Source organism: Poecilia mexicana, unplaced genomic scaffold (genome assembly GCF_051168715.1).
Source record: "Poecilia mexicana isolate PSO_F unplaced genomic scaffold, ASM5116871v1 scaffold_2, whole genome shotgun sequence".
Taxonomy (NCBI): Eukaryota; Metazoa; Chordata; class Actinopteri; order Cyprinodontiformes; family Poeciliidae; genus Poecilia; species Poecilia mexicana.
In genome coordinates this window covers 42,622,507-42,645,987 of record NW_028263371.1, presented here as the reverse complement: position 1 = coordinate 42,645,987, position 23,481 = coordinate 42,622,507, and the positions used below count along the sequence as shown (strand labels likewise).

The following is a 23,481-nucleotide window of genomic DNA, read 5'->3' as shown; positions in this document are numbered from 1 at the left end:
ATGCGATTCCAACAAAACCAAGTCTCTACCTGCAGGGGGCGATACCCATTTTTCAAACCATTTTGTGGTTGCAGTTGACCCGGATGTTGATACGATTTGTATTTTCCCCCATACTATTGGACTCCTTAGTTGTCAGCTATCATCATCTGGCGGTCTAACTAGTGATGTAAGAAAAATAAAAGACAAATGTCTAAGAAACAGCAGAGGGACCTTTAGGTTGTAGTTTCTCCTACAACATCGCTGCGCTGGCCCTTTAAGAAAGCCGGGGATCAAAGAGGTAGCACAACCCGTCAGAAAGCCGCATCCTTTTTCAGTCTCAATGCTGTTTTAGTGTTTTTAATATACTTTTTTTTTTCCATTTAATCCCAATTAAATCCAGAAGCGTGCATACATGTGAGTTACAGTTATTATTGTACTTTTGAAAATGTCCTAAATCTATCATATTAGGCTTTTCCTTTTTCGCTATTCGTGGAAACCATTTTATTCGCTTTTCTGCGACATTCTCAACATTCTGGTTGTTGGTCGGGTTGTCCAGGCGCAGGTCACCGAGTAAAATGTAATCAATTTCGTGTGAGGGTATCGATATTTTCAACAAGCCCTAAAATACCCCTAACTCGTTGCTTTCATCGTCAAAAAAAAAATGATTTCCCTCGTCACTCCACCTGGACATCTCGCTGTAAAGATATCTGTTTCCTTAGCAATGATCTGATCTGTTTCCTAACAGTTATTTAGATGAAAGCGATGATGGCTGCAGGTTTTTCTTTGGAGGAAACTGCTGCAGACAATAAATCTTCCTGCTAACTAAACGGTGGCAGGATTTCAGCTGGACACCTACAGCATTTTACAGCTTAGCCTGTAAAATTCTGAGTAGCTGTTTGCTGATCATTTTCAGCAAATGTGGCAGATATTAGCATTTTTTTCTTGTTGTCAAGTATGGGTTATAATGAGACTTTTCGCAATCAAGTATTTGGATGTGATAACTTTGTGCAGTGTTCTTGAAAATCATAATGTGACATGTCAGATTCAAGAACTTACAGACATTTCAACGGCATTTATCGACGAGGAGCTGAAACAGGACCATCAACAACTAAAATCCAATTTGTAATTCTGTTTCATAGTGCTTCTGATCAGCAGAACAAGCTTACACCATGAACATGTCTGAACAAGCATATCAGTCACCAGCTACTTCTGACAGACGGTGAGTGTTTTTTTTTATTATTATTACCTTTAAACATGAACTTAGTTCATAGTTTCTATGTTCGACTGTTTTCCTGCAAAGCCGTTTTTCATGACCTGGTGTATAAATAGTGTTTTGGAGAGAGATATGTGGCAGTCCCTGATGAGCAAGTAGCAACCAAGCCAACCAGCTGCAGAAGGCCTCTCTCCAAACCATTAATGAAATAACAGCAAAACTAAATAGGCGCTGAAGTTGCCAAATCCCTTTCACGTGTAATAAGAAAATGGCAAAAATCATCACTAAGCAATATGGAAAAGCAGTTTTAAGTTTTAACTCAGTTTCAGATCCCAAAGCAAGACAACTGAGCTCTGCCGATGACTGCTTCTTCATTTTTATTTTTATTTTTTTTCATTCATCTCTTGCAAAGTCAAAGCCGATGATTTTTGTTTCCGTGTTGAACAGCCTGAGCACACCAGAACCACAGAGGACGGGCTCCTGGAAGACACCCATACAAATCCTGTATGAATATGGCGTCGTTAGCGGAGACCTCCCCGTGTTTGTGATGGAGAAAGCAGAAGGAGAGGCTCACCAGCCCAGCTTCGTCTTCAGCGTGACAATAGGAGGCGTTACATGTACAGGTGTGCAGCAGTAAGCGCTTAGAGTGACTCGCCAACGTACCCTTATAGATTTGTATATGTGGGAATTAATGTAATTGACTAAAGTAGAAGTAATGTATAATTGTGAGGGAAATAAATGTATGGTTTTTAAGCTGATGCTGCAATTAGACCTTCAGGTTTTCAAAGTTAGGTGTGTACTTTCTATTAGATTTTTTTTTTTTTTTTTTTAAATTAGTCTTTTTTCTTTTTTCCCCAAGTTAATGACGTAACCAAGAATCAAGAACCAGGTCATATACTTTACATCATATTTTCCCCATATGGTTCTTGGGCATCAAAATAAAGTATTTAAACCCAGTATATCTGAATTAAGATATCGCGGATCACCAATTATGCTGTTAAGAATCAGTATTTATTACAGATATGTCCAGTGCAGTATTGAAAAGCTCTAAATAATTTTTTAAACAAAGTGAAATTTATATAACCCTCTACTGTACTGTAATTTTTTTTTATCCTAGCTTAAGGGACCTCAATCTATAAAAATAGTTGAATCTAGAAAAGGGATGGACATCATAGCATCCTGGGTAGTTGGAAAAATGTGAAACATTTAAAAAAAGTAATAGAAGTGGAACTGCACACCAAGTAGAGCTTTCTACATAGAGAATGTTCTCACTGCAAAGTTTTCTTTTAGGCCTGTATTTTGGTCCTTAAGGGTTGAAGTTGACATTATGTGAAACTGTGTTTTTAAATCTGTTCTGTCATTTGTGCAACATAATAAATGTTTCTGCTTTTACAGGTCAGGGACCCAGTAAAAAGGCAGCTAAGCAGCAGGCTGCGGAGGCCGCACTGAAAATTTTGAACATCGACTCTGAAAGTGGGTGGGTGGAGCTCGACAAACCGTGAACTAATTGATATTTATCTAAAGAATAAAGGGCTTTCCAACTGAAATAAACTTAAGAAAAAATGGAAATGAAATATACTTACTGGGTCTAGAATGTGGAAAAATCAAAGATTATTCTTAGCAAAATGTTTTGAAGTAAAATAAAGATTATATTTGAATTGTGTTTTTACTGACTCATCTACAAACTATTAATCTGAGAACATTATTTTGCATCTATAGACTGTCGGATTTGTCGTTTACAGAAAGTCTCAACACTTGATTTTCAAATCTGGTTTGTAAAACACTTGAAAATAAATCTTACCGCAGTAGCTGATTCTCAGACTTAAAAATGTCGGTAAAATCAAAGCTTCAATTTCAGTACATTTATAAACCCAGTAATATGATTAATTAAACGTGGGGTGTTAAATTGTCGGACTGATGTCATGATGTTGCATCCAACAGGGCCGTTCCTGGGAGGTCCAACACTAATGGCGTCATAGCAGAACCAAACAACCCCGTGGGCCTGCTGCAGGTGTGCTTTTACAAGGATCTCAGATTTTTGCATGCATATGTCAACTTACGAATGTGTAAAAAGCCATGCGTCAGACTTATGATCTGAACATGATATTGAATTAACCATGGATTTTTTTATTTATTTTTTTGTTTCAGGCCTTGGCGTTGCAGAGAAGATGGCATGTTCCTGAGTATATTATTTTAACAGAGAGCGGCCCACCGCACCGAAAAGAATTCACAATAATCTGTAGACTGGAGTCGCTCACAGAACAGGGTGTGCTGTTTTTGCTGTTGTTTATTTCTATTTCAAACACAATTTAACTTTTTTTTTTTTTTCCACATGTTTGATGGGATTCTTCTGAGGTTTAGGTTTTACGTTGCAGGGGTTGGAAACACCAAAAAAGCAGCAAAAAAGGAAGCGGCAGAGAAAATGGTGGCGAAGCTTCAGAGTTTATCGGGATCCCCTGAGATCACATGGGTCTGCTATAGTTTTATTTATATATATATATATATATATATATATATATATATATATATATATATATATATATATATATATATATATATATTTTTTTTTTTTTTTTGTTTTGTTTTGTTTTGTTTTGTTTTGTTTTGACATACATGTTTGTCAAAATTGAAATCAATTTAAACTTTTTTTTTATTTGGACCTCATGTTTTTAGACTCCTAATCCGAGCGTTTGCTTTGAGAACATCAGGAACTCCACAGCAGAGAAGATCTCTCTACTCAGGAGAAACCCTCTGAGCATTCCCAACACTGACTACATACAGATGCTGCTAGATCTCTCCAAAGAGCAAGGCTTTGAGGTCACATACTTTGACATAGGTGGGATATCTACATCTAAACTGGTCTATAAGAAAATCTCTTTAATTTCCTTCCATCTCTATCCCATTCCCTCTGACTTTATTCTTTATTCCCAGAATAAAAAAAATATATAATTTCAAGTTTTCCTAGAATGAAATGTTCTTTATTCTAGGAGTTCTTGAAGATGGAAAATCTATTTAATTTGAAAAACAGAAAAAATGAAATGTTCCCCGATCTCTCCTTTTTGAGCCAACAATTTTTATTCTATATACGCGAGTATGAGACAATCCCCATTGTCTAAGTGTTTCTATGTTTCTTTTCTTCCTTCTCTTCATCATGTCTTTCCCTCCTTTCTTCCTTGCTTCCTTATTTAAATGCAACAGAGTTTGTTGTTAGGTGTGTCTAAATTTGAAAAAGTTAAAGCATATGAATACCTTTGCACGCCTTTGTGCACACAGTTTGATTCCAGGTAGCATCTGATGACTCCTGATGACAGAAGACACAATCGGCTCTCCTTTGTCAACGTGTCTGTTGTTTTGCAGATGAGCTGACGGTGAACGGTCAGTACCAGTGCCTGGCAGAGCTGTCCACCAATCCCGTCACCGTGTGCCACGGCACCGGCATCTCCTGCAGCAACGCCCACAACGACGCCGCGCACAGCGCCCTCCAGTACATGAAGATCATGGCTTCCAGCAAATAAAAATCCCACCAGCACCTGCAGATTCTCTGCCTGACCCCCGTCATCTGTACTCATCTGTGTCACAGAGCAGCTCCACTTGGATTTCTGCTGGTTTTATTGTAACTGATGAGGAGATTAAAAGATCCAAAACTTTTAGCATAAGCAGGTCTATCATGGTGCTTATAAGAGGCTTCAACTATCCAGAATATTTAAGCAAATGTTAAGTAAGAGCAATGAATTAGTTTTTTAACTTACCTTGAACTAATCATGCTTTGCTCATTTATATTTTACACCGCTGGCGGTAACACTTTATTTGAAGGGGGGTGAATAAGACTGTCATGACACTGTCATAAACAGGAATAAGCCTTCATGAATATTCATGACTGTTGTCATAAAGCGTCATTTGGTAAATTATGACACTTTTAATACGAAGTTGACATTATTCAAAATGTCTTTGCTATGACAACTTGGCATTAACTAAGAAATCATTACTGTTTAAACTTTACCTTTAATAACATAAAGTTACCTAATTTTTAAAGTGCAATCAGTAATACTTTTATAACAAATTTATATCAGTAATGATTTCTTGGTTAATGTCAAGTTGTCATATCAAAGACATTTTGAATAATGTCAACTTTGTATTAAAAGTGTCATGATTTACCGAATGACGCTTTATGACAACAGTCATAAATATTCATGAAGGCTTATTCATGTTCTTGATAGGTGTTATGTCATGTTTATGACAGTGTCATGACAGTCTTATTCAACCCCCTTCAAATAAAGTGTTACCCTGCTGGCTCGGTTCTTTCACTTGATTTACAGTCAGGAGGCAAGTTACTTCAATTTCCAGTTATTTTAAATTTTTTACTGGCATCACAAAACATTATATATCAGGAGAAGTAATATGTAGTTTGACTGCTAGAAATGTTATCCATTTAAATCCACCCCGGAAATTCAGTTTGTAAACAGTGGATCCAGAAAGTGTTCACAGTGCTTCACGTTTTCCACATTTTACGTTACAAACTTATTCCATATCGTTTTAATCTCTTTCCTCAAGACAATTCTTTTGATTTCATTCTTTGCGTTTGACCTCTGACCTGCACTATTAACTGTGATAGACCTGCTTATGCTAACCAGCCTCTGTTTGTTTTGAAACCAGCAAATAAACCCAATCAAACTCCTGAGTTATGGTTGCTCACTGTCAGGCTGATGGTTGTGGATTGTTGCAGTTATTGCTGGAGATATTTCTCCGAGGAGCTGTCCGACAGGCGGCCGTCAATTTGTTTGGGCCGCGCGTCTTCCAGTTCTGGTCCGCCTACGTCACAGATGGTCCACATGTGGATTCAGTTTTGATTTTTTTTAGCTTAATACCAGTAGTAATGAAGAACGCCCAGTGTACAAAACGATGAGATAGTTCTTCACTGACCATACAGATGGTTTTTGTTTCTAACTTTTTGGAAAATGTAACACATTTTTATGATAAATTTCAGTTCTTTTTTTTTTTTTTAATGGATTTAGTTCAGTAGCCAAACATATTAACTATTTTAAATGTGGTCAAGTGCTGAAGTTGAGACCAGATGGTTGCATACATTAGAAAATAAGGTTTTGTTTTCATTCTTCTTTTAAATAGAGAATCACTGTTTAAAGTTAAATTAAACTAAATTCATCCTTTTTTTTTTGTTTTTGCTCAGTTCAGATTACTTCAGTTATTTCTGTTTACTAAATGCCACAATGATGACATTCAAAAATATATTTCTCATCAGTTTCTTCGTGTTCAGAAGTTTACATACACTTTTTTAGTTCTTGGAAGAATGGCTTGTTGCTGAAATGTGCTATACATGTAGACTTACTCAATTAGCGTTTTTTTCCCCCCTTTCATCTTGACTGAAAGCCTTCTGATGTTCAGTTTTGCCCCAAACCTTCAACCACAACTGCAGTTTCTCCAGGATGAAAAAAAAAAAACACACCCACTCCTCTGCTTGTCGTTTGCCATTTTATTAGAACAAGCACTATGCAGCAGCAGTGTACAGTGTCCATGGAAAGATATGTACTTAGTTAAAATTGCACTTTAGAAGGTATCCACTAGGGAGAAGATCTGAATAAAACCAAGCTGACTTTTAGTGCTTTGTGATCCGTGTCAGTCCACAAGGAGGATTGGGTCCAAGTTAGAAAATAATAACCTTTCTCTGTAAGGCATCAAAGACATTCATTGGCAAGCTAAAGTTGTCTAGACATGCAGGTGGAGCGATGGGTGTAGAAAGCTTCAGGTCATCTTTTTTTTCTCTCTCTCTCTCCTGATTCTATGATACAAGGACTACGAGAAGCACTGCTATGAGCTGCTGGGACTCGGTCACTGAAGCCGGCGGGGCGAAAGGAAATCGGCTTCAGTGGTGAAGAACGTCTTTAAAACCGCCAGCATGATGCAGTCGGAACAAAAATACATTAAATCTAAACTATTCTGTCCAGAGGGAAAGCCTCGGTGTGTGTAATCGTCTGCAGGTAGATGGAAAGTGTGACTTTCTTTAATGGCATACCTTCTTCTCGACGTGGTGTTCCTGTCAGGTGTGTGTGTGTGTGACGCATTGATAAATGCATTAAGGCACAGCAAGTGAAACTGAAGAGTTTTAGCGTTGAGATTGTGATCCAGAATTTTTTTTCTTCCTTCTTTTAAATAGAGAATCACATAGATGCAAAGCAGATCTACTTTTTTTTTTTGGTTCATTATCTTCACTCTGGCTTTATGTATATATATATATATATACATATATATGTTCCTCCCTCATCTTGCAGTCCAGAACTATAGGAAGTAGTTTAAATGTAGGACAGTGTGCGAGTTCTCAAATGTGTTGGAGGGCTATTTTAAAAGGATATTAGTCGGAAGAAGAAAATAAAAAATAGGGAGAGCTACTCAAAACCTTAAAGCTTCTCTGTTTTGCAGTAAATATACAAACTTCAATAACTATCTTGTTTTTTTGTTTTTTTTTTGCAGAAGCAAAAGACGTAGCAGTAAGTTTTCTGGGGAATCCTACGTGAATCTGGTAAAAAAAAAAAAAATAGCCTGCTGCTCTTTTACGTGGCAACCTGTAGGTGTCGCTGCTGCTTCATAATTTATATAGTCTGCTGCCTCGGAGATTTAAAATAATAGCTTTAATAACTCATTAGAAGGGTCAGTAATTTGTTATCAAGGAAATAAACAAAAATGTGAAAAATTAGAAATTAAAGTGATTTGCATGTTAGAAGACTTCACAATCTCTACCACACTTGCTTCATCTTTTCTCAAACTGACACTGCAAAAACATTTACACTGCCTCTCAAAATTATTCACACCCCTTAAATTTATTTCACATATTTTCGCATCCACAAAACTTAATGGCTTTCTAATGAGATTGCATGTGAAAGACCAACAAACACAGTGTGAAGTAGGAGTATAAAGACTCCGTTTACATTTTCTATCTGAAAAGTGAGGCATGTATTTATATCCAGTCCCCTTTACTATGAAGCATCCTTATTAGTAGATGAAGTACACCTGCGTGTAATCTAATATAGATGGAGATGAATTCAGGGCAGACATGGAAGAAAACTTCCTAAAGGCAGCAAATGATTTGAGACTGGGGTATTCATGGATTACAGTGGCCCTGTCAAAGTCCAGATCTATATCCAAATGAGAATCTGAAGCAAGATTTGAAATATTTCAGTGTCTAGACATCTAAAGATGTTTAAGACATACTCCAAAAGACATGCAAGGGTTACTGAATAAGAATTGACACATTCTAGATTTTTATTAGCAACAGTATATGCTTGTTCCCTTTTCTTTCCACTTCACAGCTATGCTCCACTATCGCCTAAAATCCCAACAAAACACATTTAGGTTTCGTGGTTGTGACTTGACAAAATGCGAAGGAGTTTGCGAAATAAATACTCTTGCGGGACAACGTATCGGCGCCACCTGCAGACAGGAAAAACTCATTTCTATTGTATTCTTGCAGCACATTCTGACCCTAAGCAAGTCTTTGAGGTTTTGTGTAATTTAGAAGAGTTCATTTCTTGGAAAATAATAAATCATGACAATGTTTTAAGTATTCACCATCTCTTCTATTTATATTCTAAAGCTAACCCACCGTATTTTCCGTACTATAAGGTGCACCTAAAAACCTTCAATTTCCTCAAAAGCCGACCGGGCGCCTTATAATCCGGTGCGTCTTATATGTGGACCAATATTGAGCCACAATAGGTCTAGCAACTACAGTAAGCTGCCGCCGACTTCATTTTCGCCCGTAGAAGAAGAAGCGCGCGGTGCATGCTGGGATAGTTGTCAAAACGCTGGTTTGTTAATAAAGTTTGACTGACCTATCTACCTACCGACCGTCTAAATCAGGTCATCTACAGGTCATTTATCACCAAGTTCTCCACGAACATGCTGTGCGCAACCGGAGAAGGGTGACCATCGTCCGGCCACGCCCCGGCCCAGCTCTCCTCCCTGACCGGAGTCAGACTGTTTTGTTGACATTCTTTATGTCAACAAAGTGGCTTTAGACATTCATCCGGGGTGCTTCGACTAGGGTTACCAAGGGACCAGCCCCTACACATTTAAAGCTGGGGGAGCGGGGGAAGAGAGACAGAGACTGCGGCAGCAGCGTGTCGGTTGGTCTGTGTTACCCAGAAAGCAGTTGGGCACAATATCGCAACACCGGACACCGTGAGTGAAACAATGACTGGGGCAGCCGACTATATAAAGTACTCGGGGATTACCCATCCACATTTGTAGACTACGGAACAAATAGCGTCCCGTATAGGTTCAATACGGGATGGATGGCAACCCTAACTGTATCGTCTATTCTATGCGGTGCGCCTTATATATGAAAAAGTTTTAAAATAGGCCATTCATTGAAGGTGCCTTATAGTGCGGAAAATACAGTACATGGTTTATATTGTTTACTCCTGTAAACGTGTTAGTAATGTGATCTCTCTTCACTGTTTCTGTTAATTGAGTGTGAGTCGATTCCCCAGAGAAGATTCTGCCACCTAACAGATTCATTAGTATTAAAAAGCAAAAAATAAATAAAAATCTGCCAATTCAAATAATTCTTTCACACAAGATATTCTTTTTTTATATATATAAAAATACTTCTTTTTTTTCTCTACAATATTTGATGATATAGTAAATACGGCTTTATGCCGATGAAAGCTGCTCTCTAAGCATGCACATATCGGTAGGTATTCAAAATGTCTACTCCATAGACTAGTCTAAGCCAAACTGCTGTCTGGAAACGAAATGGCTTCAACTAAAAGGCGCCTAATCCTTCGACTCGTATGGGGGTCTTTTTAAGGCAAGGACAAACTGGGAAAGTCAGAAGAACTGAGGAGAGATCTACGTAGTAGTGGCGACCCGGCTTCCACAAGCAGGATGAGGATGTTTCCATGGATGGGTGACCATGTAGCAGCCCCTCGACGTCGTTCTCAGCTCCGCAGTCCTTCTTGTCCATGCGCACAGGCGTCGCCGGGTGTTCCTGTCCAACACCCCGCTGTGCATAGGTAAGAGCTTCCTGGTCCGCAGCGATGGAGGCGGAGCTCCGTGTGCTACCACAGGCTGACCGTGGGCTCCATGTTGATGAAGCCGGGGTTTTTGCGGAGCTCCCAGTACATGTTGTTGGAGACCCACCTCTCCCTGTGGTTGGCGTCCACCACTTTTCTGCACAAAAAGGGCAAAAATGATGCACGATTTTTAGCTTTTTTATAAGAGAATATTTTTCTAATGATTTCCTCATGATTTATTTTTGTTACATTTATATAAAGGAAGCACCCATTCATATACAAGAGCATAAAAGTTGTATTATTAGTAAAAAGATTAGGTAAACCTTGGATTTATACCTTTACACATCAACATTTCTTCATTGATTTTGCCTCTTTATGCATTACAAAGTTTTTGTACCTTTTTTAAAATAAGAAAGACACGCCTTGTAGTTGCCAGGTAACTTTTCTTCTCTTACTAGCAGGATTCCCAAAATGAAACCATCATAAAAATCCTTCAAATAATTGCTGTAGTTCAGTGGCATCCAAACATTTTTATGTTCCAAATTTGAAGGAACATTAAAAAAAGGAGCATGCATTGTTATTTAGAAAACCAAAATGATTTGGTATTTAATTCTTATTTTTAGCAGACCAACAACAAACTAAACACGCAATATTTCAAAACATAAAAAGGGTCTCTCACGTTGTCCATTTTAAAAGAAAAGGATAAAGTTTTACAATTGTCTTTGTAATTTGTTGACCTTGAAACTGTTAATTGTATGTTCATCAGTAAGAACACAGAATATACCTACTGACTTTATCTAAGCTTTTTGCATGGGTAGGAGACTATGTCTGTTTACTCTGAAATCAAAATTAAAGGAGAAGAACATGCTTTACCTCAAATTTTACTGAGATTCTAATTCAGCTATAAAAATATATATTTTAAAAGTTTCTATTTTCTTTAACTGTGCATGCAGTTAAGGGCCACAAAAAAGTCATTCCAAGGGCTGCAAATGGGCCCCAAGCTGCACTGTGGAAACTGTTCTCAGCTCAGTTGCAAAGCCGCCAAAAGATGATTTCCAATTTATTTCTAATAAAAAGTAGAAACTAGCTCAGATTGTTCTCAATCTTAATGTTCACAGCCATCGCAAAAACAAGATCGTGTCATTTTAACGGGTGCAGACAGGACTTCAGATCATCAATCACATTTGAGTATCAAGCAAAGACAATCTGACTAAATACAAATAGCATTTATTTAAGGGGGACATAAAGGAAGCAATTCACGCCCATTTGGTCCTTTGTTTCTAAGCAGACGCCTCCTTATCCTGAAAACTGCTAGTACAACCCTTAGCAGCAATTACTGCCAGCAAGTGTTTGCAATAACTTGCGATCTGAATACTTTTACGCATCAGCGCATGATGATTGTAACGGCTACAATCACCATGGCAGCCTGCGCTGAAACGTGGGACTCAGCAGGTGAACGTCAGATAATTATCTGCTTCTCTCTCCTGTTTACACACACTTTGATTCAGCTTCAGCATCGAGGCAACAAGAAAAAAAATCAGGTCTTTGTAGAACTGCCACAAGTTTCATCTGCTTATTGTGGTTTTTTTTTTGGTTTTTTTTAATTCAATAAACCATTTACGGTGATGTTTTATAAGAAGAGTGATGGTTCCTCAGTTATGCTTTTACCTAAAACAGCAGGTCTTGATCATTTTAGAACATGCATAAAACACTAAAGTCAGAAAATTACACAGCCACTAAACTCTATTTTACTTTAATTATCTCTCTTTCTAATTATTTAATAATGCCTCTCGCCAAATGACTGCAGGAGACAGACAGCAGCTCCTCTGCAACCCTGCTAAGTTTAAGCGGGAATAGACGACGACTTATCATTTTTATGCAAATTTTGAGATGAAAATGATGGTTATGTTGCTAATTTCCTCTATGAACTGAGTTATCACAGCAGGTTTTGGTGGCGAGTGATGAAGCTGAGCTCCTACTTGTTACCGCAGCAACATGGCGTCAAATACAAGGTTCAGGTTGCCTACATATCCAACATGAGTCACTGTGAGAAAAAGTTTGGTTAAGTTTGCTCTATAAACTGACAAGATTAGAATCACTGAGTTAGAAAATACTCTTTGCTCAGTGATTCTGTTTAGCTGAGTCTCTTTGCTGGACAGAAATTAACTCTGCGATTACTCGAATAACAGCTGACAAAATCTTTCTGTACTTCCCTATTTCTTCTATTTATAGATAATACTCTTGGCTGAGTGCTTCTAGGTTTGACTGTACGTCTTTGCTGCACCAAAGGAATTGGTGCAGCTACTGTAACTTTCTGTGCCCTCCATCTTTCCAGAGAAAGTGCTTCTGGCTCAGAGTTGAGCTGTGTCTCTGAAATATTGAGCCACTGACCAAGCAATTGCTGCCGCTACCTTTCTCTACTTTGTCATAGAAAGGACTTGATACTATGACACTACTTCTGCAATTAACTCTGTGCACTCGTTATTTTTTGTTTCCCATAGAAAACAATCCTGGAGCTTTTCTTGTGTTTTTTTCTCGCTTCCTCCCTGCCCTCTAACCCCCCCTGGCGGTTGCAACAAACGGCTCCTCAAGCCCAGCCTGGTTCCACTGAAGTTTTTCTTCAGTTAAAATGGTTTCACTCCACTGTCGCCACATGCTTAATCAGGAGGCGGGATTACAGCGATCAGAAGCAACTGACTGACCTTCTTTAGACCGATACCAGATGGCGCTTCATGATTAACTATTTTTGTCAGTAATGTGTAATAATTTGGCTTAAATTGTACTCTGAGATCGTACGCTACATATAACTTTGTATCACTTTGTGTTGTAGGTTTCTGCATGAGTCACGTCTGTAATTGTTTAAAATGCGTCAGTGAACGGTCATGCATCACATGGGAGGCACTTCAGCGGCACGTTTTACAGGCCAAGTGTTTTGGATTACAAAGTCCACAAAATCAGCATCATCTGGGTGAAAAGGCGTGTTTTCAACATGAGGATCGTCCTTACTTAAAGAAGCGAGGCTCGTGTTTGATGTTGTTCTCCTCGTTCCACTTCCTCCTGGCTCTCTGGGCGTCTTCGATGCGCTGCTTCTCAGAGCCGGCCATCTCCACGTTTCCTTCCTCCAGATATCTGCGGCAGCAAAAAGACAGATAGCATACTAGGAACAAAAAAAAAAACAAAACAAAAAATAACTCCTCCAGAGAACATGTTAAAGAACACCATTTAAAGCCATTGATTTTTTTTTTTTCTTTTCTCGATTTTGTCAAGTTTGCCATGTTTGCCGTTACAGCCGCAAGCACCAGTGTAGTTCATTGGACAGTTGTGCTCAATTGTGAAGTGGAAGGAAAAGGATGCATTGTTTTCAAGATTTGTCACACACAAAACTCTCAAAAGTAAAAAGTGGATTTATATTCGGCCCCTCTGACCTTTGGCTAACAATAACAGCTGTGGGTTTTGGGGGTACGTCTCTAAGTTTTGCCCCCGTTCTTCTTTGCAAAATAGCTGAAGCTCAGTCAGACTGGCGTTTCTGTTTATATCAATTTTGAAGTTACATCAAAGATTCCTAAATGGATTTAAGTCTAGATCCCACAGCATGATCATACCACCGCCTTGTTTCATCATGTGGATGATGACTTGTAGGAGTAAGTACTCTACCACACGTAGCATACGGGACAAAATTATTCAACTGCAGTCTCACCTGAACAGAGATTCTTCTTCATGCTTTTAAACTTTGTGCTTTTCTTTCAAGCTTTTGTCTTGACACTCTTTCACACATCCAAGGTGTTGTGTTTGTTCATGTGTGTTCTCTGACAGGCCTACTGGGTCTTTATAACGCAGCTTTATTCATACGCACAGCTGGACCGGATCACTTCTGAAGACGATGTGTGAGCACAATTAAATGGCACTTTGTGTTGGTCTGTTGCATAAAATCCCAATAAATTATATTGGAGTTTGTGGTTGTAATATGACAAAAACGGTGAACTGCTATGAATAACTTTTGCAAGACGTCATTGATCTAAACACATTTCCTTAGCTGAGAATGGCTGTCGGGGGTCTGCACCTTTGATCGGGCCTGAATCGAGCATCTGTCCGCGGCAGGGCGTCTTTCAGCTCGGGGCACAGCTCATTCAGTTCGATGGCGAATCTGGTGAAGCCGTAGTACAGCTCGTAGTCTGTCGGCATGGAGCCTGAGGAGGAGAAGCGATCCGGGTTCCTTTTTAGCTCAGAGATCAGGATGAGATTGGCTTTTTATGCAGCCAGTATTAGTCGAGGTCCAGCTGCACGTGAAAGGATGGTACCTGGCCTCCAGACGCATTTGGCAGACGGTGGGACGCCGCAGTAAAGACCTTCGTGCCATTTCCCAAAAAGCCTGTGGATCACTTTTCCCTCTTGGTCCATCACAAATCCCTGGACCTCGTTTACGTTGGAGCTCCAGTAATTTCCCTACGAGAAACAGCCTCTGATAAATCAGCTAATAAAATAAAATCAGATACTTACAACGTCACAAAGAGATAATTTTTTTTTTCTTACCTTAACGAAGGTAAGTTTGCAAAGACAAGCGCTGCTCTTCGTGTTTCTGATGGTGATCTCCCCGTAATGTTCGATCCACCGCCGTCCACTGAGGATGTTGTGCACACAGGTGGTGACTTTGTTCCATTCATAATGATCTCCAAACCTGCAAAGAAACACACGCAGCTGACACACCCAGGCAAAGACATTTGAAATTCACAGCATCACTCTTTTTCTGAGATGGGCACACGTGAGTCAGAAGTTTACATGCACTTATCGTTGGCATGAATAGCAGATTTCTTTCAGGGCTTTAAATGATTTATTTGAACCCCGTCTTTCTCAGGATGCCCGGATCATACAACATTTTTTTTTTTTTTAAACAAGAGTTAGGTGCAAAAATGTTAATTTTGTTTTGGATTTTCTTTAATTCGCATAAGGTTACAGGTATGTTTTTTTATTCCACAAATCAAAAACAATACTGAGCTGAAGCTTCTTCTGATTCAGCTCTATTTCGTTTGTAGACTTAATGTAATAAAGTAAAAGGGTATTTTAATATTCAGTGTTCTAAAATCTGCTATTTCCAGTTTAATCTTTAATAGCAGATTTGTTTGATAGATATGTTTACATGGATTTTATAGTCATTTTACATTATTATGCATGGTGCAGCTCATTAATTGCTCCAAGACCTGACCAGTTGACCCGAATCACAAAGACAGTTTTCCATTTTAAACTCAGCGGGACGATGGATCTGAAAACCTGCTGGGTTGAAGTAATTAAGCTGTTGCTAAGCGATGGGGTGGAAGTTACCTGGGAATTGTGAGGTTCACAGACCCGATTGGTAAAATCTCCATAGATTTTCCCCAGAATTTGTTTTTCCATCTCACATCTAGAAAACAAAACAGCAGACAAACATTGGAAATCAAGTCAGAAAAAGCTATTATTAACAAGAGAGTTTAGTCCTGATGTTTCCTATCTGCTAAGCCAGACTCTCTCCCTGGAGCCTCTCGCTAATCAGGCAGAAGGTCACCTTGCCAGAAGGTGAAGTTCTTGGACTCGCAGTGGCAGGCGGAGACGGGAGGGTGGTGGCTCACCTGAGAGGAAGGATCGAACACAAAGAGTCACATTTCTCATAACATTCGCACTGATGTTCCATCAAGTTTCTTTTCTTTCTAGTTTTTTTTTTTTTTTTAGAGAATAACGCAAATATAGGAATATAATAAAGCAGGTCTAAAAAGACTTCATTTGGAACAAAGACACATTTTACCACGTTGCTCCATCAAACGCGCCTAAATGCATTTCGACATTAATCATCTTTGGCAGACTTACCTGCTCAGAGAAAAAGCAGAAGCCCTTGTCTTCCCGGATACATTCGTAAGTCTCTCCAAGCAGAGGGTTGAATGGCTTACTTCCTGCTCTGTAGTAAGTGGAGGAGTAGCCCGAGACGGCGAAAGCGGCGACGAGAACCTGTGATGGAGCCGGAGCGACAGGAAGGAGAAGGGATTGAGCGGCTCGTTGTAACGCCGGGGGGATTCGAACCCGATCCGAAGGTTAAAAGCAATTAGCACCGGACGGACAAGCCCTCCAGTAACAGCTGAGTGAGATTTAAACGCAACACTTTCATCTGCAGGTTTGAGATCAGATGACCTCAAACTCAAACTCTGTGCTTGTTTACCATGCGCTCAAAGGGATCCTCGGTCTCCGCAGCCTTGTCCAGCAGCTCGCTGTACTCCAGCTCCTCACACATGCGCTGCAGCGTGTTGAGCGGCTCGTTGAGCTCCACGGGCATGGACACTTTGGACAGGTCTTTGCCGATGTTGTTCCTCAGGATGTTCCACAGGTTGATGTTGCTGGTGTCCGGGCAGGGAGCCGGCAGGCAGATGCGCTGCCCGTTACGGAAAGCGCTGCCAGCAAAGTCCCCGTTGGCCACTGAGGAAAACAAACAACAGTGTGAGTCTGATGATATTGAGAGGATAGTGACCAACGTTTAGCTAAAAATATTCCATGTTAAGAAATAGTTTCTGGTGGATTTTGTCTCTCCTTTGATTTGGGGTTTTATGTTTCAGATTAGTAAAATCACACAGGTGATTTTACTTTTTTTTTTTTTGTATATTCATTTATTTATATGCCAGACTGCTTGGTATGTAGATGGCATCTGATGGTCGTTAGGGATGTTTTTTTTTGACATTTTCAACTTGTTGCTTTAACTCCAGATATAAAATGTGCACATTGTCTGGCTTTACACCTCTCTGTGGAATGACATTCATTCTCTCGTCTTCCCCATTTTGAAGAATGGCTAATCTGTGGGCATCTGTGTCACTTCTGTTTCCTCAGACATACATAGATTGCCAATGTGTGATAAATCATAAAGATTTTTAAAAAGTAAATTAGAAATTAAACTCTGCTTCAGTGAAACTGACTTCATAGGATATGGTTGAGGTTCCATAAATAATCAACACTATTATTTATTAAAAAATAAATAAAAAAAAGTTCCTTAAATATTTTTTCTTGCTGGCTTTGTAAAATAAAATGGTAACAAATTTACTAAAGACAAAATAAAGATGCAGCAGACACATAAGTTAAAAAGTTATAAATAATTTCTGGACACTAAATAATTAAAATAGCACTAACTGGTCTTTGTAATCAGCTGAAACAAGGAGTGAAACTGGAATGTGAAGTAGTGAACTGGTCAGGATTGTATTACGATGGAGTGTTGTTTCCTGAGAGAATAGTGTCCTTTTTTTCCCCCCCAGACTATAAAACAGATACTAAACGTTGGCGGCTCTAATAATCTATCAAACCCCTCGAAATATTATTGCCAATATAAGAACCTCATTTAGTAGGAACACAGAGTATTTTCTCTTTTCCTGCGCGCTTTATTGCCTCCTCTCCTCCTCTGTGTGGGACGTGACAGAGACGAAGGAGGGAGATCCCTTCCCGACTGCTTCATAAAGCCCGAGAAAAGCCCTTGGCACAGAGCAGCACTGCAAAGTCAACTGCCTCTGCAACACTGATAAATGGTTTCGCCAGTGAAAGCGTGCGTCTGTCAGTTTGTGCGTGGCACTGAAGGGAGCGGCACAGCTTATGGGACATGTAGGAATTCCCTGCTTGACTCGTTTTCTTTTTTTTTTTTTCTTTTTTTTTTTTTTTGGTCTCTCTTTCGAGACTGCGGATGCTCGTGGTGGCGCAGAAACCGGACCTACTTTGTCGGGAGACGTTGTCGGTCACGCTGGCGTTATCCTCAGAAATGTTATCGCTGACGTCGCTGACGTATGACTCATCGTCTGAGCCCTGCGAGAGGGACAGGTGGAGAGCGAGGAAAGAGGCGGTGCGTTACTGACTGATCAGAGCACGGTGCAGATTAGCCTTACACACAAAACGTAGTTTGCCTTTGGCTAAAAAACTGCAGCAGCAACTATATGTGTTACTGCGGTAATAGTAGTGGGAGAGACTGCAGCATTTTCATACTATATGGGAACACAAAGAGGTCAGCGAAGGCATCAGAAAGGAGGGCATTGCAGCTACTTCCCAAGCAAAAGTATTTACACCCCCAATTTCTTTTTCATATTTTGTGACCTTGACATACACTTCAATATATTTAATTTGAATTATATGTACCAGAGGAAAAACAAAGAGTCGAGTGGAAGATAAAAGATAAGTGTAGCATGCAGAGGGACTTATTTATGGTCCCTATATTAAACCCTGTGCATCCACTGCCTTAGGGTCATGGTTTATTTCATCATTAACATGAAAAGCCACCAAGAGCCTCATGGTAACTCTGGAGAAGCTGCAGAGAGCCACAGCTCAGGTGGGATAATCTGTTGCCTTAAAAACTACACTATGAGCCAAAACCGTTGGAAGCACAGTCAGATTTGTAGAAGGTCATTCTGTCAGTGGTATACACTAGAGCAAAAAAATAATGAATAAATAAATATGATTATGGCATAAAAAGCCACTTATTCTAATGCATTTTTACAGCAACTATCAGGCATTTAGCCGTGCTTAGATTTGTCCTCTCCAAATTGTTCATGGAAAACTCGGCTACTCGCAGATATTCTTGTATCTGCATATTTATAATACGAAGACGTAAGAAAATACAACTTCAGAAGCTGAAATATCAAGGAGCAATGCAACTTTGACGCGGTACTGAAAGCAACCAATCCAGGAACACTATTTATTATCCTTGCTGCTGATTGGTTGTACCTCCGAGAGTGACTGATTCTGCAGATTCCACAGAGCACATTAAAGCATATTAAGGTATAGTTGTTGTTTTGAAAATAGGCAGCAATAAACAATTTTAGAGGAGATCTCAAGTATTTGGAAATGCCAGCCATTCATACTGGCGGTCCACTGTACCTCTGGTTTAGATTACAGCAATATGTACATCTATTTCACTACTTTTACACTGAAGTTGTGACTTCTGTACATCTTCCCAACCTTAAACGAAGCCCTTCTTTTCTTTGGTTAACATGTATTCAACAACTGGTAACATCAATGTACACTTAAGGGTAAATTAAAGAAAGTGGCGAGTCGTTACAGCTAACGGTGGTTCTGCAAAACTCAAAGCCAAATTTTGCTTCCACTTCACAAATAAGCATCATCATCGCTGCTGTGTTGGTCATTTAAGTAAAATTCAAATAAAATACATAGACGTTGGTGGATATAATGCAACAGTCTGCTTTTAAAAAAAAGGGGACAGAGAAGAAAAAGCTGTTTTAAAGTGTCTGAGCGTTAAACCTTCTGCTCAAAATCTAATTTTCAAGCTGCTCTCGTTAACCACCGTCTGGTTAACGAGAGCTCTTTGGCTTTCCAGCACAAGAGCCAATTTAACCCATCTCTTAATTTACCCCAGTCACAACACACACCTGCCAGTCTCTAAACATCTTCACTCCCCCTTGTCTGTTTGTACCTCGTTCTCCGACGAGCTGGCTGACAGAAGCACTTCCTGCGCATCAAAGAACTCGGAGACAGACTCCGACATGGAGAGTCGGCTTTCATTAGAGGCCTGCTGAGTCAGAGGGATCCCCATCTGCTCCACGGCCTGCAGGCAAACACAAGCAAAAGCGGCGTTTGTTCATCCTTTCTCAACGCGACGACAGCCGAGCGGACCTGAGCAAACGGGAACAGAAGCAGCACCCGAGGGAGCAACGGCGAGCTCATATCACAACATGTGTTTCGTCGCCACGGGACGCGCTCCCCCGTCCTTTTTGAATTAGTCATCTTTTCTATTAACCTTGGTGTCAGGGTTCTGCATCAAATGGTGTTCATTTAAGCTTACTCGCCAGGGTCCGTCGAAAAAAAGCATAAATCTTTGGGACAGGAATCAATAACGCCATAGACAAACGCAATAAGCAAGCGCTGCAAGAACCTGGACGTCCCCTGGCAGATGTGATCTTATTGATATCGACACGGGAAGAGAGAGAGAGAGAGAGACCGACAGCGGTGACCTACCTCATCAGGCGTGGCGATGATGTTCACGCTGACAACTTGTTCCGTCAGGATAGATTCAGAGTGGATGCGGTTGAGGCGGCTTCGGAGCTCCGCGTTCTGGGCTAGAGCCTGAAAGATAAGAAGCGTGACGCAAACGTTTTCAGTAAAGACGCACCAATTAATCGATCGGCCAGATATCCAAATCAGACAAAGAGTCTAGAGCCGAGAAGCCAAACTGTAACCCTCGATGGTCAGTGTCCTGCAGCTTTTAGGTTTGTCCTTGTGTAAACAAGACTAAATGAATAACTAAACTATGTAGCTTACAGTCAATTTGGCCAGTTAGGGTGTCAGGCTTTGTTGGTTTAGGTTTGAGACCCTTGATGTCGAGGCAACAAAAGCAGTGAAATGATAATTTAGGGATTTATCTCTTTAACAGCCATCAGCTGAGAAAAACTGAACATTTGAATACTAAAACTAAAAGACATAATTTATGTAGAAATCAATGTAAAAAGACTCTTGTTTCTAAAATTTAGAATTGTACCTTTCAGATGATGACATAAGGAACAGAATCTGGAAATGTAGACGTTTTTCATGCTCAGTTTTCATTTTTCCATACAAGAGCGGATTTTTTTAAATTTTTTTTTATTTAGCATTAAATGCTTTGTGAAAAATGGATTAGGTCTCTTCCCTGGTTAGAGACAAGGCATCAAGAAGCAAACTACTGTGAGATGTAGCAAACGAGCCAAACGTGTTAAGTGGTTATTAAAATAAGTAAAAGAAGAAACGTGTGGTGAACTAAATATAGATCCTCCCATTGAAGCTCCAGGTACTAAAACTGCTGTATCTATGGCAACTACTAACCACAGATTATCAACCTCCCACAGAGCTTCGCTGGGAAATCCGACCTGCAGCCTGAGAGAGCCATGTCACATACTAACAGCCAATTAAGGAAATAACAGAGATAAAGCAGCGAGTGAAACATTTCACTAAAATTATGCCAACAGTTAGAAGGAGGAACAGTCCAATTAAATCACTGGAGTAAAGAGACAGCCCTCAGGAGTTTGGTTAATGAACTGCGCTGCACATCTCCCTCCATCACCAATTAAACTGGGAAAAGATGATTGGGCTTTCATGACTCGCTCGACTCTGCTTTCATCTGCACAAGTCATCTTTTCCTAATTGTGCTGTCTGAGACTCTTAAGAACGCACATTGGGTTGTGTGATTTCTTCAAACGTAAATTGAGGTAACAAGTAAACAAAATATTTGTGTCATTTCCCCATTCCAAAATGATGATCCTTTACGGCACAAAAGTAGCCACATTTGCCTGCAAAGAGTTCAGATTACAGGTGAGGAGGAGAAAAAATAAATAAATAATGAAATATACCAGCGACAGAGACTTCCTGATAGAGATGATCTGGGATGACTGGTCAGACTGCTCCTGCTCAGAGAGAACCTGCTTGATCTTCTCTTTCTCTATGGCCACGGTGTTGAAGGCCGACTTCAGGAGAGAGTGGACTGTGGGGAAGCAAGAAAGAAGCAGAAAACTGTTCACAATCGGAGTAAGAAAGCACATCCTCCCTTGAGTTATTCGACATATTAGAAGATGGAAAAGTTTCGCAAAGGTTAAAACTCAATGTGTGCAAGTCTGTAAATGTTCAGATTCACATCAAAGCTCATTCAAATTACATTAATTTTGCCATTTTGTTTCACCTCGCAGTAATGAAACTCGCAGACGGTGACATTGTCTGCAGTAAAACAGGACCAAAATGCATACCGGGACAAAGACCCTCATTCTGGAGACAAAATGCAGTCATGCAGATTAAAAAGATGAAGTTATATTGGCGGTTTTACAAAAAAACTAATTTGGTTGCCACATTAGGTAGAACTGCATCTTCTACTGAGGTCTGTCTCTTTGCTTGTAGATGTTCTTTTGAATTGAGGATTCATGGATTCAAGGATTTTTTATCGTCATACCACCTTGCTTGTTTGTGGTACGAAATTCAAACTCAGGTCCCAAATTAACTAATTTACTACACAGAAAATGAATAAATAAATAATAAAGTAATTGTGTGATATATATATATGTATGTATGTGTGTGTGCGTGTGTGTGTGTGTAAATAATTTATAAGATGAAGCTGTATTAGGTGCAGCTTGAGTTCAGGAGTCTGACGCCTGAAGGGAAGAAACTGGTTCTCAGCCCGGTGAGAATCAGTATAAATTGCATAAACTGAATATAGTTGTTTTGAAGAAAATAAAACTTATGATCATGGAAATGTTCAACAGATTTAACTATGACAAAAAATGTGCCTGTTTCTGAAACTGAAAAGATAAAAAAATATATATACATTTTCCTCTTAGAATGTAACTATGAAATGAAAAAGTAGTCTGATGTTAAGAATGTATCTTCATTTCTTTATTTTTCTTTTTTTTAATGTACTTTTTCCTAAACCCAGGAGCCCAATCTGCCTTTACACCGAGGTTCAGAATTAAAACACTTTTCTAACCTGCAGGGATCTTTTTTTAAATTTGCACCTGAGAGCAAAATTCCTAAATCTTTGTTCCCTCAACAAACTACAACACCAATATCATCGCTGCTTTTATTGAATTTCATCAATATTTAATGTGGAATGATCCCAATTTGTGCTGAGCTGCATCTGTGCTTTGACCTTTATTGTGCCATTTGTAGTTTGAAGTGGTTTCCAGACTTGCAGGACAAAATGTTTTATTATAGCAGGTACAGTTGTATTCAGTTATGCACTTGATCGGCCGGAGTGACAATAATTCATCAAAAAGCAATGGAAATGAACAAGCGCTCAGGTGATTCATATCACTCCGAGGTGCATCAGTCAACATGTTCACTGCTTCGAGATGATACATTTTTAAGCAGTAGATTACTGAAATGCAATTACAGCAAAAAAAAAAAAAAAAAAGAGCAATGAAATGAAGAGGCTTACATTTAGGCGACATGTTATTGTTTTTTTTAACAAGCTTATGAAGCTAATGATTTATGTTTTCCTAAACAGACAGGTTGAACCCAGATAATTTAAGTTATATATTTTTAAAGAAGAAGCACAAGTTGTGCAGTCTTGAAATTGAAGAGAGAACAAAATCAGTCATGCAAAAAGACGGCAAGAAAGCTGCTGCTGAAAGAATCAAGACGTTTGACTCAAGCCGAACAGCAAACATGTGGAAGAGGGCGATATTTTCAGACGACAAACATTCACGCAAACATTATGGGTTTATTAGAAACCTACAACATTGTCCCAAACGTGGCACTGTCACCATTATGATGAGTCAGAAGTTGATGGAAGGATTGATGGACCTA

General features: G+C 39.5%; 2 protein-coding genes across 4 annotated transcripts in view; one reads left to right on the top strand and one right to left on the bottom strand.

Annotated features, from left to right (window-relative positions):
* The first annotated feature begins 52 nt into the window (after positions 1-52).
* prkra (protein kinase, interferon-inducible double stranded RNA dependent activator) lies at positions 53-4,727 on the top strand. Of its 3 annotated transcripts, XM_015001335.2 has the most exons (10): positions 53-277; positions 380-393; positions 1,119-1,198; positions 1,640-1,815; positions 2,588-2,669; positions 3,134-3,203; positions 3,341-3,458; positions 3,568-3,662; positions 3,866-4,028; positions 4,550-4,727. In XM_015001335.2, the coding sequence occupies exons 3-10, from the start codon at positions 1,149-1,151 to the stop codon at positions 4,705-4,707; spliced, it is 912 nt and encodes a 303-aa protein (XP_014856821.1). In that variant the 5' UTR covers positions 53-277; positions 380-393; positions 1,119-1,148; the 3' UTR covers positions 4,708-4,727. The 3 variants fall into 3 exon arrangements, with proteins under 3 accessions (XP_014856821.1, XP_014856820.1, XP_087857232.1); XM_015001334.2 differs by lacking the exon at positions 380-393; XM_088001106.1 differs by having other exon boundaries at positions 53-393.
* A 1,938-nt stretch (positions 4,728-6,665) lies between these two features.
* The window catches only part of osbpl6 (oxysterol binding protein-like 6), a 42,678-nt gene continuing 25,862 nt past the window's right edge, over positions 6,666-23,481 (bottom strand). Inside the window, exons 11-23 of the mRNA XM_088001088.1 lie at positions 21,540-21,670; positions 20,176-20,283; positions 19,634-19,765; positions 17,928-18,015; positions 16,400-16,653; positions 16,054-16,191; positions 15,755-15,818; positions 15,535-15,613; positions 14,749-14,893; positions 14,517-14,661; positions 14,279-14,405; positions 13,225-13,347; positions 6,666-10,375 (exon numbers count right to left, since the gene is read on the bottom strand). Of these exons, the coding sequence (XP_087857214.1) occupies positions 10,264-10,375; positions 13,225-13,347; positions 14,279-14,405; positions 14,517-14,661; positions 14,749-14,893; positions 15,535-15,613; positions 15,755-15,818; positions 16,054-16,191; positions 16,400-16,653; positions 17,928-18,015; positions 19,634-19,765; positions 20,176-20,283; positions 21,540-21,670 (1,646 nt within the window). The 3' untranslated portion in view covers positions 6,666-10,263. The remainder of the gene's footprint in view (positions 10,376-13,224; positions 13,348-14,278; positions 14,406-14,516; positions 14,662-14,748; positions 14,894-15,534; positions 15,614-15,754; positions 15,819-16,053; positions 16,192-16,399; positions 16,654-17,927; positions 18,016-19,633; positions 19,766-20,175; positions 20,284-21,539; positions 21,671-23,481) is intronic.

What these genes read in the sequence shown, in the direction of transcription:
- prkra (XM_015001334.2), top strand. Translation starts at nt 1,149, where the DNA reads ATGAACATGTCTGAACAAGCATATCAGTCACCAGCTACTTCTGACAGA. An exon ending in AACATCGACTCTGAAAGTGG is followed by an intron (nt 2,670 to 3,133) that starts GTGGGTGGAGCT and finishes TGCATCCAACAG; the next exon opens with GGCCGTTCCTGGGAGGTCCA. An exon ending in GGTCACATACTTTGACATAG is followed by an intron (nt 4,029 to 4,549) that starts GTGGGATATCTA and finishes GTTGTTTTGCAG; the next exon opens with ATGAGCTGACGGTGAACGGT.